The sequence below is a fragment of the Cherax quadricarinatus genome, chromosome 33 (assembly GCF_038502225.1).
Source record: "Cherax quadricarinatus isolate ZL_2023a chromosome 33, ASM3850222v1, whole genome shotgun sequence".
In the NCBI taxonomy this organism is placed as follows: Eukaryota; Metazoa; Arthropoda; class Malacostraca; order Decapoda; family Parastacidae; genus Cherax; species Cherax quadricarinatus.
In genome coordinates this window covers 25621283-25635712 of record NC_091324.1, presented here as the reverse complement: position 1 = coordinate 25635712, position 14430 = coordinate 25621283, and the positions used below count along the sequence as shown (strand labels likewise).

Genomic DNA, 14430 nt, shown 5'->3' with positions numbered 1-14430 from the left:
TCGTCAGAATGAATTCGACGGCCTATTTTGGTGTCATCGGCAAACTTGCCGATGTCGCTCTTTATGCCCTCATCTATGTCGTTTATGTAGATTGTGAACAGCAGGGGGCCCAACACTGACCCCTGTGGAACACCGCTCGTGACGCTTCCCCACTCTGATTTCTCCCCATTTATGCAAACTCTCTGCTGCCTATTTGTCAACCATGCCTCTATCCAGGAAAAAATTTCTCCTCCTATTCCATGTGCTTTAATTTTCCTCAATAGTCTCTGATGTGGGACCCTGTCAAAAGCCTTACTGAAGTCCATATACACAATATCATATTCATTACCATGATCTACCTCCTCAAATACCTTAGTGAAAAAAGTTAATAAATTCGTAAGGCAGGAACGCCCCTTTGTAAAACCATGCTGAGATTCGTTGATTAATTTATGCTTTTCAAGGTGGCTACGAACTGCCTCGGCAATTATTGATTCCATAAATTTTCCCACTATGGAGGTTAGGCTTATTGGTCTATAGTTCGAAGCTAAGGACCTGTCACCTGTTTTGAAAATAGGTATCACATTTGCCATTTTCCACTTATCTGGCACCATGCCAGTTTGTAGTGATATGTTGAAAAGATTAGCCAAAGGTGTGCTAAGCTCCTCTTTACATTCCTTTAGAACCCTTGCATACAGTTCATCAGGGCCTGGGGATTTGTTAGGTTTTAATTTATCTATTTGCCTAAGGACCATGTCACTTGTGACCCTAATAGTGCACAGTTTATTATCGTCCTGTTCTACATAATTTATCATTACTGGAATATCGCTGGTATCCTCCTGTGTAAAAACTGAGAGGAAGTATGTGTTAAAAATTCTACACATTTCCTTATCACTGTCAGTGAGCTGACCCGAGGAACTTTTGAGTGGGCCTATCTTGTCCCTGATCTTACTTCTGTATACCTGAAAGAATCCTTTTGGGTTAGTCTTCGATTCTCTTGCAACTTTAACCTCATAATCTCTGTTTGCTTTTCTAATTCCCTTTTTTATTTCTCTCTTTAACTGAATATATCGATTTCTTAATTGCCCCTCTCCTCTTTTGATTTGCCTATATATGCCTCTCTTTTGACCAATCAGATATTTTAATCTATTGTTCATCCATTTAGGATCATTTTTGTTTGATCTGATTTCCCTATTTGGAACATAATTTGACTGAGCAGCTAGAACTATGCCCTGGAAAGCATCATATCGGCAACCATCACCACCTACCTGACCCCTAGTCAGGTCATTCCAGTTCAGCCCACCTAAGTAATTTTTCAGTCCTATGAAATCAGCCAAGCGAAAGTCAGGGACGGAGACTTGATTGCCATTATTAGGGGAATTCCATGATATGTTAAAACTGAGTGATTTGTGATCACTCTCCCCAAGCTCATCATTAACCTCAAGATTATTAATTAGTGTTTCCCTACTGGCAAGAACCAAGTCAAGGAGGTTATTTCCCCTAGTTGGCTCTGTCACAAACTGTTTTAAAAAACAATCCTGGATCGTATCAAGAAAGTCACCCGACTCTAAATTTCCTGTCAAATTGCTCCAGTCAATCTGTCTATAGTTGAAATCTCCCATTAGCACAACATTTTCGTATGTAGATGCCTTACGAATTTCGTCCCATAGAAGTTTACTGCACTCCCTATCAAGATTTGGGGCCTTTATTCTTGCTGTTCCTACTGAGCAGCAGTGCAAGAGACAGCGCTGCCCCTTCGAACGGTTGTGCCCCCCTGGGCACTACTTAAGAGTTTATTTTCCTTTCAATTCTAATCTTTTTAGTTTCTCATTTCATAGATGCATTTTTAAACTTAATAAAATGCTTTAAATATTCATCACACCGAGCATATGGGCTTGTAAAAATATTTCACTACATACACGGAGGCGTCGACCCCCGGAACACCTTCCAGGTATACACTTCTATGTATTGCACCCACGCGTGTAATACTTTTACTGGAGTAGAAGGGGATAAAGCCCCCTCCCCTTCTCTATCTGGTCAATTAATGGCTAATTTTCACCATGAAAGCACGATAGTTCAGGATATGTCACATACTGAAAAACATTTGTTTTTAAAGACGATTTCTTTAATTTTTTTGTTCAGTGTCTTATGAACTTTAAGCCACACCCAAATTGAAATCGTGATTGAGCCACTGAATGTTTTTGTAAAGATTGGAGTTGACTGGGAGTTTCAAGTGGTGAGACTGTACGTGTGGGCAGAGACTCACACAGATGCCATGCTAGAGTAAACACAGCAGCAGTTCAGAGCAAGCTATGGAGGGAATCAACATGTGTTACAGAAAGTCATCCCGCGTGACCTAGGTACAGAGCAAACTTTTTTAGTAAAAACAGTTCACTCTGTATAGAGCTCTAGAGCACAACATGCAAATAAGAGATTAATCTGTAGCTGTGTCTAGTCTTCATTACAATCGACAGTACGTTGATGCATCTAAATTAAAATCTGTAATAGCCTGTCTCTTCTTGCCATCTCACACTATCAGTACTAACGTGTATTCTAAGATGCTATATGTATGACAAATGGTGGCAGCAGTGGGATTGTCCTCAAAAGTGGAGCACGACGAAATACTGAGCACACTGGTTCAAACCCGGCACCCTCCTGGATTCACTACGGGTATCCATGAGTTCACCACTGAGACTCACGGGTTCACTACTGGGAACAAGCTTCCTACCCTCCCCAGCTCTCCTAGGTTTACTGTTGGGACCAATTCGTTCACTACTGTGACTCGTGGTTTCCAGTAGTAGCCATTGGCTCCCAGCTAAGAAGAATTTTTGCGGAGGGGCACGAGTATTCCCCACAAACAAGGGAGATTGTCATGCTACACTGAAGTGATGAAGAAACTGTAACAAACTTTCAGGCAGAGGAGGCGAGAAATGCTAAGTGGGGCGCTAAAGGTAATGCTGAAAGAAATACTGAAGGGAATGCTTCCTTCAGGGAAGGTGTTTTAATTAATGATAATAAGTGGATCTTGATCCAAAGACGTGTATATATCTTCCCCCTTTTTGGGTCGAGCCTGACTGCCTTGCATTCCCCATGTACTGCATAATTACAACAGGTTTATTGTTTCCCGGATTATAATATAAACACTTCTCTTTCCCTCTCGTGGTTCTACGTAGTAATAACACTAAATTAATTGAGTGGTTGAGTTACACGTTGCGTTATGTGATTTAGGTAAACAGTGGATATCAGTATAATGAAGGAAATGCCAAAGGAAATGTTAAAAAATGCTGAAAGTGATGCTGAGTTTAATGCTAAAGAGGAATGCTTAAAATACCAAGGAGAATGTTCTGCGATTACGAGCCTAAACACGAATCTCTTGGTAAATCCTCAGCCTTGCGGCCAGGATCTGGCCCCGAACTATGAATACCCATTCCTGAATCTGAATGCTCACTTTCATCGTATAAGAATTCCAGATAAACTCTTGATGGGGACCACCGAGGTCTGGTCAGAAAGGCGAGCCGAAGAACTTCATTCATCTGGAATCGACAGTTTACTGTGGAGAAACGAGCTACGTGAACCCAAACCAATAGCGACTGTATTGGAAAGCGCTGTGGAGGTCTTGTGGTCAGGTCCGTCAAGTAGTTTATCTCTCTAAACTCTCTTTACGGATAAGCCAGAGTCTTTGTTATTTTTTAGTTGTATAAACTGAGTCATATTACACGAGTGTTGATTAATCTAAGAGCACATAAACGCCATGAACGATAGATGGGGAAATGGAGCGGGAGTGAGGACAAGTACGTAGCTGGAATTTAGAGCAAAAGTTGCTTGTACCTATAACGTGTTACCTTTCTTTGTTACTATTAATATAATTAACTATTAGTATTATTATGTAGTACTTATTATTAGTAGTATTAGTATTAACTATTTATTATATTAATATCACAAAAATCCGCTTAATTAGCATGGGTCATTCACTGCAGGTGCTACTAATGCAGTATTGCTGGCAGCATCAGTATTAATGACAGCACTGTTAGGTTACTATAAACAAAGTATAGAGAAAAATTTTCAATTTCGTAAAGTACTCGTGATATTCTTCTTTGTGTTACTAAAGTAAATTGCTTGTTGACCGCACTGGTAATAAACTGTGTGTCTAGGTAATTGTATGTTTGTGTTGCAGGCGCCGGAGGAAGCGGGGCCCTGGGAAGGGGTTCTGGACGCCTTACAGTTTGGATCCATGTGTTACCAGCCGCTGGAAAATGACGTGTGGGACACCGTCGAGTCCAACGTCGACCTCGGCCACATCGAGGACCAACTGAAGAAAGCACTGGCGATGGAGATCGGGGAAGAACTTCACGAAGAAGAGGTGGAGGAACTGGAAGATGAAGTGAGAAAGACGGTGCGAGAGACACAGCAACCAAAAAAGAATGAGGAATGTCAAGGTGTGAAGTGGAAGCCTGAGTGCCTGGAGGGGAACCTAGACGTGACAGTGCCGGGGGAGGTGGACGTGTTTCGGACGAGTCGTTTAAATTCCACCTCACAAACCCTTAGTGACACAAGTAGCAACAGTAAGAATAGTTCTAGTTTCACTGTCAAACCGAATAGTGATGAAACACATTATAAAAATAGAGACTTTCTGTTATTTAGAAGACTAAGAAATGCAAATAGTGCAGTGAAAAATGTAGAAAAAGATCTTTCCCAGACCCCAGAACCTATGTATGTAGAAGGTGTCGCGAGGTCATTTCCAATAACCTCTCAGAAAAGCAACGAGAACGTCAAACCAAAAGATATTTTAGACAAGACAGACTCCCTAGTGAGACCAAAGGAAGTATACAAACAAAGGTGGTCGACGGAAAACGGAAAGCCACCGGAGACGTCGAGCAAATACAGGAAGGAGAAAGAGGAGACACTGGAACACCGTCAGTTCCTGTACATGAAACAGAAACACATCGGGGAGTACCACATGTCTGAAGACTGCCTCACACTCAACGTATATACACCCATCGTGAGTACACGCACTTTCACCTTCACTTGTGTACTGTGTGCAACTCAGTCGTTCCTGGAAACATGGTATGAGACTCAGGTGTTCCTTGGTTTGTGTGTGTGTGTGTGTGTGTGTGTGTGTGTGTGTGTGTGTGTGTGTGTGTACTCACCTATTTGTGGTTGCAGGGGTTGAGTCTTAGCTCCTGGCCCCGCCTCTTCACCGGTTGCTACTGGGCCCTCTCTCTCCCCGCTCCATGAGCTTTATCAAACCTCGTCTTAAAACTGTGTATGGTTCCTGCCTCCACTACGTCATTTTCTAGGCTATTCCACTGCCTGACAACTCTATGACTGAAGAAATACTTCCTAATATCTCTCTGACTCATTTGTGTCTTCAACTTCCAATTGTGGCCTCTTGTTTCTGTGTCCCCTCCCTGGAACATCCTGTCTTTGTCCAGCTTGTCTATTCCACGCAGTATTTTATATGTCGTTATCATGTCTCCCCTGACCCTCCTGTCCTCCAGTGTCGTCAGGCCGATTTCCCTTAATCTTTCTTCATAGGACATTCCCCTTAGCTCTGGAACTAACCTTGTCGCAAACCTTTGTACTTTCTCTAGTTTCTTGACGTGCTTTATCAAGTGCGGGTTCCAAACAGGTGCTGCATACTCCAGTATGGGCCTGTCATACACGGTGTACAGTGTCTTGAACGATTCCTTACTAAGGTATCGGAATTCTGTTCTCAGGTTTGTCAGGCGCCCATATGCTGCAGCAGTTATCTGATTGATGTGTGCTTCCGGAGACATTCTCGGTGTTATACTCACCCCAAGATCTTTCTCCTTGAGTGAGGTTTGCAGTCTTTGGCCACCTAGTCTATACTCTGTCTGTGGTCTTCTGTGCCCTTCCCCTATCTTCATGACTTTGCATTCGGCAGGATTAAATTCGAGAAGCCATTTGCTGGACCAGGTGTCCAGTCTGTCCAGGTCTCTTTGAAGTCCTGCCTGGTTCTCATCTGATTTAATTCTCCTCATTAACTTCACATCATCTGCAAACAGGGACACTTCTGAGTCTAACCCTTCCATCATGTCGTTCACATATACCAAAAATAGCATTGGTCCTAGGACCGACCCCTGTGGGATCCCGCTCGTCACAGGTGCCCACTGTGATACACCATTACGTACCATGACTCGTTGTTGCCTCCCTGTCAGGTATTCTCTGATCCATTGCAGTGCCCTTCCTGTTATATGCGCCTGATGCTCTAGCTTCTGCACTAATCTCTTGTGAGGAACTGTGTCAAAGGCCTTCTTGCAGTCCAAGAAGATGCAATCAACCCACCCCTCTCTCTCGTGTCTTACTTCTGTTATTTTATCATAAAACTCCAGAAGGTTTGTGACACAGGATTTGCCTTCCATGAATCCGTGCTGGTTGGCATTTATACTCTTGTTCCGTTCCAGGTGCTCCACCACTCTCCTCCTGATAATCTTCTCCATAACTTTGCATACTATACACGTCAATGACACAGGTCTATAGTTTAGTGCCTCTTTTCTGTCTCCTTTTTTAAAAATGGGAACTACATTTGCCGTCTTCCATACCTCAGGTAGTTGCCCAGTTTCCAGGGACATGTTGAAGATTGTGGTAAGTGGCATGCACAACATATCTGCTCCCTCTCTAAGGACCCACGGGGAGATGTTGTCCGGTCCTATTGCCTTTGAGGTATCGATGTCCCTTAGCAGTTTCTTCACCTCCTCCTCATCTGTATGTATGTCGTCCAACACTTGTTGGTGTATTCCTTGCTGGTGTCCCCATCTGGTCTGTTCCCCCAGAGTCCTTCCTGTCTCTACTGTAAATACTTCCTTAAATCTCGTGTTGAGCTCCTCACATACCTCTTGATCGTTTCTTGTGAGTTCTCCACCTTCTTTCCTCAGCCTTATCACCTGGTCCTTGACTGTTGTCTTCCTCCTAATATGGCTATACAGCAGTGTGTGTGTGTGTGTGTGTGTGTGTGTGTGTGTACTCACCTAGTTGTACTCACCTAGTTGAGGTTGCGGGGGTCGAGTCCGAGCTCCTGGCCCCGCCTCTTCACTGATCGCTACTAGGTCACTCTCCCTGAGCCGTGAGCTTTATCGTACCTCTGCTTAAAGCTATGTATGGATCCTGCCTCCACTACATCGCTTCCCAAACTATTCCACTTACTGACTACTCTGTGGCTGAAGAAATACTTCCTAACATCCCTGTGATTCATCTGTGTCTTTAGCTTCCAACTGTGTCCCCTTGTTACTGTGTCCAATCTCTGGAACATCCTGTTTTTGTCCACCTTGTCAATTCCTCTCAGTATTTTGTATGTCGTTATCATGTCCTCCCTATCTCTCCTGTCCTCCAGTGTCGTCAGGTTGATTTCCCTTAACCTCTCCGCGTAGGACATACCTCTTAGCTCTGGGACTAGTCTTGTTGCAAACCTTTGCACTTTGTGTGTGTGTGTGTGTGTGTGTGTGTGTGTGTGTGTGTGTGTGTGTGTGTGTGTGTGTGTGTGTGTGTGTGTGTGTGTGTGTGTGTGTGTGTGTGTGTGTGTGTGTGTGTGTGTGTGTGTGTGTGTGTGTGTCTGTGTGTCTCTGGTGGCCTGGTGGTTAACGCTCTCGCTTCACACGGTGAGGGCCTGGGTTCGATTCCCAGCCAGAGTAGAAACATTGGACGTGTTTCTTTCCACCTGTTGTCTATGTTCCCCATCAGTAAAATGGGTACCTGGGTGTTAGTCGACTGGTGTGGGTCGCATCCTGGGACACTGACCTAATTTGCCCGAAATGTGGAACATAACAAGGGACTTTCTATATAGTAGTATGTCATTGTTGTCAGCTAGGACTGTATACCTTGTACATGTACTTGTAGCAAATAAAGATATTATTATTATATATTATTATTATTATGCGTATTCATGAGGTTGTGGCCCGGTGGCCTGGTGGGTGGCCCGGTGGCCTGGTGGGTGGCCCGGTGGCCCGGTGGCCTGGTGGCTAAAGCTCCCGCTTCACACACGGAGGGCCCGGGTTCGATTCCCGGCGGGTGGAAACATTTCGACACGTTTCCTTACACCTGTTGTCCTGTTCACCTAGCAGCAAATAGGTACCTGGGTGTTAGTCGACTGGTGTGGGTCGCATCCTGGGGGACAAGATTAAGGACCCCAATGGAAATAAGTTAGACAGTCCTCGATGACGCACTGACTTTCTTGGGTTATCCTGGGTGGCTAACCCTCCGGGGTTAAAAATCCGAACGAAATCTTATCTTAAAAAATCTTATCTCTTACATCCTTACATTAGTGATGACCTAACTGCACTTGTTGGGTGTGAGCTTGAGCTCCTGAGCCCCGTTGCTCAACTAATTTCTCCACACCATGCATCTTTAATCCGAGTTCGCTCACATTTACATGTGAGAGAATTCACATGTAAATGTGAGAGCCACTTTCCTAAGGCTCAAGTTATTTGATTATTATTATATTATTATTGTTAAACTATTATTATATAAATAAGAATAGCTAAGGCTTCAGTAGTTTTTCTTAATTAAAGTAACAACTCTACCGACAGATGTTTGGTCCTCATTGAGATGTTTTATCAGTATGTCACCATTAAAGACACAGCCTCATCAACACAGCCACTTGATACTGGAGTTCCGCAGGGAAGTGTCCTTGGACCCCTGCTCTTCCTCATTTACATCAATGATCTTACAAAGATATCCCAACACCTGAAACCCATTCTCTTTGCTGACGACACGACTTATGTCATCTCCCACCCTAACCTTGCCACCCTCAACACCATTGTTAACGAGGAGCTGCTCAAAATATCGACTTGGATGACAGCCAATAAATTTACACTTAACACTGACAAAACCTACTATATTATGTTTGGTAGCAGAGCAGGTGTTGCGCAACTTAACATTAAGATCGACAACACTCTAATTGCCAGACATAATGAGGGCAAATTCCTTGGCCTATACCTCGACAACAACGTAAATTTCAGCACCCATATCCAACACATAAAAAAAGTATCCAAAACGGTGGGGATCCTCTCCAAGATACGATACTACGTGCCGCAAACTGCCCTTCTCACACTATACCGTTCACTTACATATCCATACCTCACCTATGCTATCTGTGCTTGGGGTTCAACTGCAGCAACACACTTAAAGCCAATAATAACCCAACAAAAAGCCGCATTAAGAATAATCACTAAATCCCATCCCTGGCAACACCCACCTACTCTTCATAGATCTAAACTTACTCCCTGTTCAGAACATCCACACCTACTACTGTGCAATCTATGTCTACAGGACCTTAAATTCCAATATTAACCTTGACCTAAAACGCTTTCTTGATAGTTGTGACAGGATCCACAGGCATAACACCAGACACAAACATCTCTATGACATTCCCCGTGTCCGACTAAACCTTTACAAAAATTCAATGTATTTCAAAGGACCTAAAATCTGGAACACCCTACCTGAAAACTCTAGAACTGCAGACACACTCATCACTTTCAAAACTACCATTAGAAAACATCTTATCTCCCTGATACACCCCGACAACTAGCTACATGATAACCACCTGGTGGTTCACAATTACACTCACTCACCCACTGACTATAAACACGGAAATACTAATCTTAATCTTAAAACAATGAATCCTAACTAGTCATAAGTTTGCCTATGATACTCCAATATAGACACTTTGTATTCTGCTAAATCAAAAGCATTCACATTGCTAAACTCACAAATTATAATGTAGTCACCTAGCCTTATTACCATAATCTGTAAGGATTTAATGTTAAGAATTAATCTAAGTCTTCCCGAAATGCCTAGCTATGCTAGGTGTCCTAGTGGCCCCCTCTGTAATTAGTATTTTATAACATGTAAACCACACAATATCCAAATCCTGTAAACCCCACATTGTAACCCTTATAGACAATAAACTTGATTTGATTTGATTTGATTTGATATATTTTGAATTTTGAATTCCAAGCTAGTACACCATTTATTAGCGTTGCAAAGATCAACATTACTGTGTTTATATGGGCCAATGGTGATAGGTTCGTTGCTGTCTTCACCCCCAAACTCTTCCTTTTTGAGCTTGGCATGAGGTGATAAGTTTGTCGCTATATCCACCCCCGAGATCTTTCTTTCTAACCACGGGGATTGCCTCCCTCTCCGGTAGGTACTACTGGGTTTTCTTTCTCTTCCCTCATCACCTTACACTCATTGAAGCTCAACTTAGGTATATACAAACTACATCAGTCTTTCACTATATCCGGGTAACATTGAATCTTTTCTTTCCATAGTCGATTTTTTTTTTTATTTTCCTCGTGAGTTTTGCATCATTTGCGAACATCGACATGTAGTATTCGATCTTATCAGACAACTCGTTGACATTTATCAAGAGGTATATTGATCTGAGGACTTAACCTTTGAAAACATCTTGATATATACTGTCGAGTCAACATCTCTCCCCCTACTATGACTCACTGTATCCTATTTGTCTAGTGAGTCTACACAGGAGCGTAATTTGAGATCCCAAACTGCTCTTTCAAGTTGTAAACTGGTAAAATGTGTCAATATGTGATTGTCTCTCTTTAATACGTATTTGAGATTATGTACGTATTTGTAATTACAGGAGCAAAGCACTGTCTTCGTTATTATTATTATTATTACTGTTGTTATTAGTCTTTTAGCGTAATTCAGATAATCTGGATATTGGTCAGCTGTTGCTGTCTGACGTCTATATACCTATTACTGCTATGTCAACGGGGGACTTATCCACACGTCTCGCCTAGTGTATGTGTGTGTGGGGGGAGGGGGAGTGTAAGTTGGTTGTGTTTGTGCAAGTAAGAGAGGTTTCTCGTGTATAACTGTTGTGGTGAGTGGTGACATGTGTATTCATCAGTTCCCTCAACATCATTACTTCTTCTCTCAGTGTTCACCTGTCTCCTCCAGTGGCACGATAGTCATATGTTAATTAGCATCCAGGATTTTATAACACACACAAACAGGAGCTGTGAATCGACCTTTGCAACCACGTATAGGTGAGTACACGAGTCAAGGATAAAGATAAACGTACTCCACTGGATCAAGGAATACCCGAGAGGAAGGCGATGGTCCTGAAGGAAGGTGTTAAAAGGGACGATAGTGATGGCACAGGTCATAGAATAGACGAGGGTGATGGTACAGGTGTCAGAATGAACGAGGATGGTGGTACAGGTGTCAAAATGGACGAGGGTGATGGTACAGGTGTCATAATGGACGAGGGTGACGGTACAGGTGTCATAATGGACGAGGGTGATGGTACAGGTGTCATAATGGACGAGGGTGATGGTACAGGTGTCATAATGGACGAAGGTGATGGTACAGGTGTTAGAATGGACGAGGGTGACGGTACAGGTGTTAGAATGAACGAGGGTGGTGGTACAGGTGTCATAATGGACGAGGGTGATGGTACAGGTGTTAGAATGGACGAGGGTGATGGTACAGGTGTCATAATGGACGAGGGTGATGGTACAGGTGATGGTACAGGTGTTAGAATGGATGAGGGTGATGGTACAAGTGTCAGAATGAACGAGGGTGGTGGTACAGGTGTCATAATGGACAAGGGTGATGGTACAGGTGTTAGAATGGACGAGGGTGATGGTACAAGTGTCATAATGGACGAGGGTGGTGGTACAGGTGTTAGAATGGACGAGGGTGATGGTACAGGTGTCATAATGGACGAGGGTAATGGTACAGGTGTTAGAATGGACGAGGGTGATGGTACAGGCGTCAGAATACAAAAACATAGGCACCAATATTTAACTTAAATCGTAAATGGGGAACATCTAAAATTCCTGCAGCAGTTTTGGGAGTAGCGTCTAACAGCCTGACGCAACAGATGATTATTTCTTTCTGTCTCATGAACGCGTAAGACGACAAGAAAACCTTACGAACTTCTAAAGAAAGAATATATAAAAAAAGGGGGGGGGGGCACAATACAGTGACTGGAACAATACAATAACCTGCACTTATGACGACGCTTGGGTCCGACTTGGACCTTTAACCAGTGTATACATTAACCAGTATATATATTAACCAGTGTACACATTAACCAGTGTATACATTAACCAGTGTATACGTTCAGTATACACTTAGGCTCACCTTCCTGTATTTCTTAGTAATTTTTGTTTCAAATTAATAAAACCGCCTGGTTAATTAAACCAACGTAGATGTAATTTAAAAAAGTTGCCCATCCATTATATTATTATTATTTAATTTCTCGAAATCCAGTCATCTCTCTCGCCTAATTCGCATGATTTTTCTGGCTTGAATTCACGCAGCCTCTTGTTGGACTAGATTAATTTTTTTTATTTAAAACACACATTACAATAAATAAAAAAAAAGTGTCAGATATTTCACATATAAAAACAATTATGTCCTCATAAGCAAAACACATTTCAGGTATTACATTGCCTTTAGAAAAAAATCGTCTTCACATGACTCAGTACAACCCCCAACACGTGTGTGGAAAACAAGATTACACAATATTATACCCGACATCATGTTACCATAATATATCACGCACACACCTGATAGATGTAAAATGTCTTTATACTGAAATAAAGGAAAACTGTACAAGCAATACTAATTAAAAATAATTCTCATTTACCCCTTCCTATCAGCAATATACACATTAATTAAGTTCATGTAAGAAAATGTGTTTGAGCAGTACACTTACAACCCTCCCCCCCTTTACCCCAGATCATACCATTGTTTATTGAACGCAGACTAGGTTAATTAGCTTACTACCTGACCTGTTAGTTTACTGTGCACCCCACACTCATCTTGTAAAAAAAGGGATTACAGAGGTCACAATGGGTCTTTATCAGGCACCACTGGGCATTATATCGGATAATGCACTTATATCATGATATCACAATACACTCGTATTATGTATTAATATTTTACTTCATATAACTAATATACACAATGAAATATGCAGATACAATCTCAAAAAATAAGTATCTTATTACCATCAGAAAAAAAATATTGGCCATTATTGGGTCGCAGTTTCATAAGCAAAAATCAATTTATTCATCTTGTCGATGCGAAATGTGGATACGCTCTCGAGATTTCAGATATCTTATCAACAATGAAGCGGGTCGCTATTTCCTGAAAAGTTTGCCCGGAGGTGTCTCTCAACGGCTGAAGTTTCCACACACTTAATATTCAGCTGTACGGCCCTGTCACTGTGTACACACTTTTCATTTCATATCATTGACATCTCTATAAAAAAAAATACTGCCTACCTTAATTTTTCAGATCATGGGAAGGAAGGGTTGCATATCGTGGGGTGAGAGAGGTTGTGTATTCGTTCTCATATTAACTCCTAACCTTTCAGGACTCTCACATTTTTAAGGACCAGAAAAGTATTATATAGTGAAGTGGAAGGTGAGACAGCAGGTTAGATAGGATACAGATAGACTCTAAGTAAAATCCATTTGTCATGTGGCTATTCTTTCCAGCTAGAAGGCGCCGGCAACGGTGGAGATGGGGACAGGAGCCGGGACGCCAACGACACCATGCCCGTCCTCTTCTACGTTCACGGCGGCTCCTTCTTCTCCAACGGCGGCCGCCTCTACCCGGGGGAGAAGCTCGCTTCTGAAGGCATCGTCGTGGTCACTATCAACTACCGTCTCGGTCCCTTCGGTGAGTACTCCCACACGGAAGGATGTACGAGATATAGTGGGTGTGAAAATAGTCTTCACAAGAGCCGTTAGTGGTCTTCGTCAGAGAAAGGTCTTCATGAGGTGTCCTGTAACAATTTTTCTGGAGGTAAGTCATAACACTTAATCAACATAGAATACACGTACGTTGAACAGAGAACATATAGAGAAAAGGCCATCTCCTTAGTATTTGTGAGTGTATGTGGTACTCATTTGTTTTTGTGAGGGTTAAGGTCCAAGTATTGGGCCCCTGTCTTATTAACCCAGTGTAGTTCTTCCGTAACTAGTTTAATTGTCAGACATACGTTTGTAATTGTATATGGTATCAGGTTGATAGACAGCAAACCATCCATAGAGGTACCACAGTCGTGAACCTTCCTTTTATTATATCAGATCATTACGAATTTAACTCATCCCAATAATAATATATTATTTCTTATTATTGTTAACGTTAGTTATTATTCTCGTCTCATGCGAGTTGCCTCGAAGAATGATTCTAGTCTCAACACATGTAGGTTAAGTGTATGTTTATATTTCTTTCCTCCGGTAAACTCGTTACGCTGAGAGCTTCTTCCACGCTATGAAATTTTTTGGTGAAGGCAATTTTAAAGGGGAAAGCTGGGTAATAACTTTAATACACACGTGATTGTCGTTTAACATTAAATAACGATAAAAAGATTACCCACACGGTACTGGTATCTACTACTACATATCGTAACTATCACTCACCACACCCCTCCGTCAACGACCATCAATC

The 14430-nt window shown here is 42.2% G+C and overlaps 1 protein-coding gene across 1 annotated transcript; it reads left to right on the top strand.

Moving 5' to 3' along the window:
- The first annotated feature begins 3226 nt into the window (after positions 1-3226).
- LOC138853573 (uncharacterized) lies at positions 3227-13727 on the top strand. Its single transcript, XM_070091045.1, has 3 exons — positions 3227-3568; positions 4151-4975; positions 13473-13727. Exons 1-3 carry the CDS (start codon positions 3227-3229, stop codon positions 13725-13727), a joined length of 1422 nt encoding a protein of 473 aa, XP_069947146.1.
- The last annotated feature ends 703 nt before the right edge of the window (positions 13728-14430 follow it).

Coding starts and splice junctions, on each gene's coding strand:
- LOC138853573 (XM_070091045.1), top strand. CDS start 3,227: ATGAAGGAAATGCCAAAGGAAATGTTAAAAAATGCTGAAAGTGATGCT. Junction 3,569..4,150: donor AACCCAAACCAATAGCGACT/GTATTGGAAAGC, acceptor TTTGTGTTGCAG/GCGCCGGAGGAAGCGGGGCC. Junction 4,976..13,472: donor TCAACGTATATACACCCATC/GTGAGTACACGC, acceptor TATTCTTTCCAG/CTAGAAGGCGCCGGCAACGG.